This window comes from Poecile atricapillus, chromosome 1, assembly GCF_030490865.1.
Source record: "Poecile atricapillus isolate bPoeAtr1 chromosome 1, bPoeAtr1.hap1, whole genome shotgun sequence".
NCBI lineage: Eukaryota > Metazoa > Chordata > Aves > Passeriformes > Paridae > Poecile > Poecile atricapillus.
The window spans coordinates 30365231-30371230 of record NC_081249.1 but is presented as its reverse complement, the minus strand read 5'-3'; the positions used below and the strand labels follow the sequence as shown (position 1 = coordinate 30371230).

General features: G+C 51.0%; 1 protein-coding gene across 3 annotated transcripts in view; it reads left to right on the top strand.

Moving 5' to 3' along the window:
- Positions 1 to 259: 259 nt before the first annotated feature.
- NPAS2 (neuronal PAS domain protein 2) overlaps positions 260 to 6000 on the top strand; it is a 104457-nt gene continuing 98716 nt past the window's right edge. For 2 of the 3 annotated variants that reach the window (XM_058829998.1, XM_058829997.1), the window contains exon 1: positions 260 to 961. In XM_058829998.1, the coding sequence (XP_058685981.1) occupies positions 666 to 961 (296 nt within the window). In that variant the 5' untranslated portion in view covers positions 260 to 665. The remainder of the gene's footprint in view (positions 962 to 6000) is intronic. The other variant, XM_058829999.1, reaches the window with a different exon arrangement.

Below are 6000 nucleotides of genomic sequence, written 5' to 3'. Positions count from 1 at the left end.
GAGAGCTCCTCCGCAGCCCTCTCGCTACCCACCGCCCCAGCCCGGCCCTGCCGGCGCCCACCGCGGGTAGGGGGGCGCCTAGCGCCGGGGTCCCTTTCCCCCTCCCTGGCCCATTTTGAGCAACAGCCTCGCATTTGGGCTCACCCCGACCCTCACACGCCCCCCCCCCTCCCCCCGGCTCCCCCCGCTCCCTGCCGGAGAAGGCGACGAGCGGCGGAGGAAGCCGGAGATCCTCTGCCGCCGGCGCCGCGGCTGCGCCCATGGGCGCGGGGCGCGGGGCGCGCCCCCGCAGCGCTGCCGGCTGAGGGCGCGGGGCGGTGGCCCGGCGGCGGGGGCAGGCGAGGGGAGGCGGCGGCGGCGGCGGGCGGCGATGAAGGGCCGGCGGAGAGGATGCCCCCGCCTCGCCCGCCGGGCTCCAACTTCGCGGAGAACTATCGGCCCCGCAGCCCCCGCGCCCGCCCTGCCTCTCCAGGCCGCGCGTCCAACTTAATGCCCCAGCGGGAGCCCCAGCCAGCAGCCCCCCCGGCCCCTGGCCTCCGCACCCCCCCGCAGCAGCCCGGGCTCCCGGCGGCCTCCCGGTGCCGGCGGAGCCCCTGGCCCCGGCGCGCGTGGGTCCCGCGGCGCCCGGGGCGGCGGCAGCGCGGCATGCGGCGGCCCCGCGCACCATGAGACAGGGCACCGGCACCGGCACCGGCGGCAGGCAGGAGGCGGGCAGCGTACCCGGCTCCTCGTTGGCGAGGAAGAGTTTGCCGGCTCCCGAGGCCGGCCTCCTGCGCGGCTGGAGCAGCGGCGGCCGCTGCCGCAACGGCACCGGGAGGCACCGGAAAAGCGGCGGCATCCAGCTCGGCGGCACCGGCACCGGCGGCGGTTCCCGCGCCCAGGTGGCCACCGCGGACAGCAGCAGCAGCGGCGGCGGCGGCTGGGGCTTCCCCGCCGCGCTCCCGCAGCACCGGCACCCCAGGTAACGCGCGGCCGTGCGGCCCCGACCCTGCCTCCGTCCCGTGGGGCGCCCACCCGCGACACCCGCCCGGGGGGCGCCCGCCCGGGGCACCCACGCGGGATGCTCGGCCACGCGTGGCCCCTGCGGCGGCGGCCGGGGTCAGCTCCGCGGTGCCCCGCGCTCCGCGGGGGTGACGGACGCGCCCGGTGGTGCGGGGTGGCACCGGCTCTGCCGCGGGAAAGTTTCCGTGGGGAGCACGGTTATGTGCGGCGTGTCTGTCCCGGCCGGGCTGGCGGCGTCCGGCCGGCCGGCCGGGCCCCTTCGTTTGGAAAATATAAGTTTGCCCCCTAAGCAGTCCTCCTCCCCATCTCGTTTTGGTGTGGTTGGACTTCCCTGACTTTGGGGGAGTCTGGATATATATAGGCTAGACTGGAACAGGGTCTGCGATGCGACCGGGCGGTGTTTGCTCAAGGAAAACTTCCAGTAGGACCAGTGGGGTTTTTGAATGGGCGAAAGCTCCTGGGGGGAGCAGAGGTTGTGTCGTACTGGGAGAGCCCTGCTGCTGCAGCAGCCTTGCGCAGAACTCCCGCGTGTTTGCTTCCGTGTGTGGAACGGGGTAAACCTTAAACCCACGGCTGAACGGCAGCACCGGATTCACACGGAGTTGTGCCGTGGTGTTTTCCTCTATGGTCACTAGCCTGATTTGTCAATTAATAAGCACGCTCATCCAGAAACTTTGCTGCGTGCTCCTGAGCTGTCTACAGGATGGCAGCTCACTTTCACTCAAGTGACTCAGAAATAATTAGCGGTTATAAGCGTTACAGCCAGCAGAGGAACTTAGATTTTTTTCATGGCACTAAACCTTCAGAAGGGCTTAAGGATCTCTCGGATGGGCACAGCCAACCTGAGCATTCAGTTCAACAAGTGGTTGCCTCCTGAAGTGGAAAATTATCTCATTTACCCCAGTGTGAGATGTTAATGCACTAAACTGTGGGTTTACTTCGTTTGGTGGTACTACATAATTAGAGTTCACAGTGTCCAGACATAGCCAGCTCATCCACTGATCCACATCTGATTCTGAGAGCTGTCAGCTGGTGGGGGGCCCAATCCTGCATACATTTCAGTAGATGAATATGGACACAGGGTTTCTCTGTAGAGATGGTCAGGAGTATTTGGAGAATATGATTCCAAACTGTACAGGATTTCACTGAAAATGAAGGTTTTGTAGAACTAGGTATGTGACATCAAGGTGATTTCCCCAAGCTGGCAGCATTTCTGTGCCCTGCACCAAAGCCTGGAGACAGTGGGCTTGCCTAAACTAATTTTCCCTCACAAATAAAGGTGCGTTCCTGCATATTTGCAGGGTTGAATCTATAGAATATACTTTGCAGAAGAACGATTTTTTTTCCCGAATCTCTACCCTGAAGCATCCGAGAACTCTTGAAGGAGTTGTTTTTTTTTATCATAGGCAGCAATATCGTCTACAGTTAAAATTAGCTAGTGCTTTCTAGTACAAAGCTCCGCTGTCAGGTGCTTATGCATTTGCTAAGCTTAAGCCCAGGCTGATGTTTTCCAGGTTGAGAGTCTGCTGAAGACAGACTGTCTTTGGGAAGTTTCAGATTAAATGGCTCAGTTATTTCTGAGAACATAGTAAGAAGAAAACTTGTTCTTTGACCACGTATTTGATGAAGATGGTTTAGGTATACATCCTGCATTAGGAGACCTTGATCTATCTGGGAATCTGAATTTTTTTTCCTATGCTAAGAAACACTTTCTTTGAGACTTGAATTCTTGTGGCATCGTGTTTTGGGGCAGGAAAAAGATATTTGGCTTGGGATCAGTCTTGTGATGGGGGTGTGCCTTATGTTGAGCCTCTGCAAATCTTCCAGAATTTCTCTCCAGTATAATTTTATCACAATACTCAGGGCATGTGCTCTTGGGAGAGGAATTGTTGAGGGCTTGACCATTGCACTCACTGAAGATGCTCTCAGCACAAGGCATGCTGAACATCCCAGCACTGTTCGGAGCTGAGCAACTGCTCCTCTTGCTGGGAAGGATGAGAGTGCTCCAGTGGGTGGCTGATGGGCTGAGTGGACTTTCCCCCATTATTTTTCCAAGGTGTTGCTTCTATAATGAGCACAGGAAGGAGAATTGAAGACTTTCTCAACTGTGTCTTTGGTGGCAGAATGTGCCTGGTGATGCCATGGAAGGGTGAAGGAGGAAATAGTTTAATTCACTTGCACAGTGACAAGCAATTGTGGGACTAGAACTTGTCCCAGTTGTGAGAAGAAGTATGGGTGATGGACACTTGGAGAAATTGAAGAGCAGAGAGTTGAGACAAAAGATTTGTAGGGTCATAAATAAATCTTGGGAACAAGGTGTGGGGAACTGTAGATAGACCGGTAAACCCAGGCCAGGAAAAGGAATGGTGGGAAGAAAGAGGTTGACGCTTGTCCGTGTACAGGGACAGGAGATGTGAGCATGCAAAAGCAGTGGTTTCCAGTCTTTCAATAACCATGGCATAGTACTGCTGCTTTTTCATCCTTCTCATTTTCTTCCCCACACTGCCTGCTGTGTGTTTCAGCCCCTGCCTCTGCTGCTTTGCCTCTCCCCTGAATTGGCAAATGTCATACAGTTAAAAAAAACCAGTCAAATATGCATTTTATGTGCATTTAATTGCTTTTCTTTCTGTCTTAGATTAACTTAGGCAACTTCCATTTGTGTTTATAGTTTTGTGTCTAGGCTCTTAGGGCAGATGCACTTGAATTGCAGATTTTGTAGAGGGATGATTATCTGTATAAAAAAATAATTTTCCTGGATTTGGCTTAACTGTCAGTCGATCCTTGATCTTAATAAAACTAGGTAAAAGTTAAAAGGTAGGCTGAGGCCATGCAAATATTTTAGCTAATTTAATTCAGTTGGTAATCTGCATCATCTGATAGACTGATTTTATGAGTCTGACTACTGAAGTTTGAAAAGGAAACACCATGTAATAGCATTTAAGCAGAATGTATAGATGGTGCTGGATTTGTTTATACAGTACTACTTTTGGTATTGCTGTTTTTTGGGAGGGACTAAAGCTATTGTGATATGCTGTGGGACACAGATATATATATATATGTATGTATATGTATGTATGTATGTAGAACAGTACATTGCCAGCTGAATTCAAAAATACAAGAGCTTCAGGGCAGGAAAGGCAAGAGAATGACAAGGGATGTGGGTCATGTAGGCTCATGCTCTGAATAAGGAGCTGAGAATCTGCAGATGTGGTTCATTCTCTGCTCCTTCCATTTATCTTGTGGTGGCTTGGGGATGTTGGCAGATTAGATTGAGGGATTTAGGGGAATGGCTTTCTTGGCCTTGTTCACATAAATTCAACATACATTTTGGGGATAGAGGGATAAATACTGTTTTTTATGCTTCTCTTCATGTGTCTCTTCCTCCTGATGGCAAACCATGAGGCACAGCTCAGTCCAACTGAAACACTGGTTTTAATTACACTTCAGTGAAGACACTTCTGTTCCTTTATCCAAGGACCATGGCAGAAATCAGTGCTTATTGCAGGCTGCCTGCCACGTTTGGGAAGAATAGTCTTATGCATCCCCAGTGCTAGTTTTAGTCCTTCTCAAGTCTGAAAATTCACCTGTGACTTCAAAGAAGTAAAGCTCTCACAAAACTTAGGTCACTGGTGAGCTTGGACCTTTGTAACTAGGAAATAGTATTGCCGTACTATAATACCTGTATGATAGTACTCCATCTGCCTGCTGGTTCTTGTCCTCTCTTTTACCTGCAAGCATTTTGAGGCAATACCATCTTTTTCTCCTGTGTCTTTGTGGCAGGTAGCATGCCTTGAGCATCCAGATACTCCAAAAATGACCATGGAAATGGTTGGAACCATTTAAGGTTATCTAACCTTCTCCTGCTTGGGCAGAAGTCTGTGTGAAACAGCTGGGCTTCTGCTGGCCTAATTAGGACAGAAGGTGTTTTTCAGCTGTTTTACTACCATTTTTAGGGATCTGCATAAAACAGAAGATCTCTAGCCAAGTGGAATGATGATATGGTGAAAAAATCTAGAGGACGTGTATGTACGTTTGAGATCAGAACTGAAATTCAGAAGTTCAGGTATGAAACCTCTCATTTCAAAATGTACAAGAAGTGCTGGCATGACAAGAGTGTCGTCTACTGGGACATCTCAATCACCCTTTCTTCCTTGAGTACCTTCATGTGATATAAATGTAATAATGCATTTCAATTTGAAAATAAATAGAAAAAAAGGTATCTATAATCATAGAAATTAATTGCTACAGGTCACTGAAGGTTCCAAAGCTTAGACAAAATCTTCCATGGATAACTCAGGAAAAAAAAAATCAACACAATGTGCAGATGTGAGTTAAAAACCAAAGGGAAATAGAACATTAAGATTGTTTCTAAAATGATGGAAAATAATAAAAAAGAATCCTCATTTCACTGTAGTAGCTGTAGTGTGCCATATCTTCAGTGTCCTATGCTGTTGATGCCCCCACATCAGAGATGGATAATGACAAGGGAGAAGTTTTGGAGGGATGTAGCAATGCAACAAATCTGTAAAATTAAGCAAAACATGGAGAAGGCAAACCAGGAATGACTGATCACAGCAGCAGAGGGCACTGGGTGAAGCAGGCAGTTGCAGGAATGGAAACAAAAGGAGATGGCTGCTCGCATGGTGTGGTCAGACTGCTGAGCTCCTCACCACAGGATGTGGATGCTGAGAGGTTACATCAGCTAATGAGGTGACTGGATGAGTTCATGGAAGAGAAATCCATCAAGGGCTATTAAATTTAAAACCACTGCCTCTGGCATAGGAAGTTTTGAGCTGCATGTTTTGGAAGCTTGGTGAGTATCCTGGAGAAATACCACCACTGGCTTGCCTTGTTCTTGTACTTGCTCCTTAGCACCTGTGTTTGGCCATGGCTGAGAGGGGCTGCTGAGACAGGTGGTCTCCAGGTGTCTGCAAAAAAAAGTGGGCCAGCTTCCGGCCCCCCTCATTTCTCAAGGCCAAGATGCTGCTGGTGGCTTGT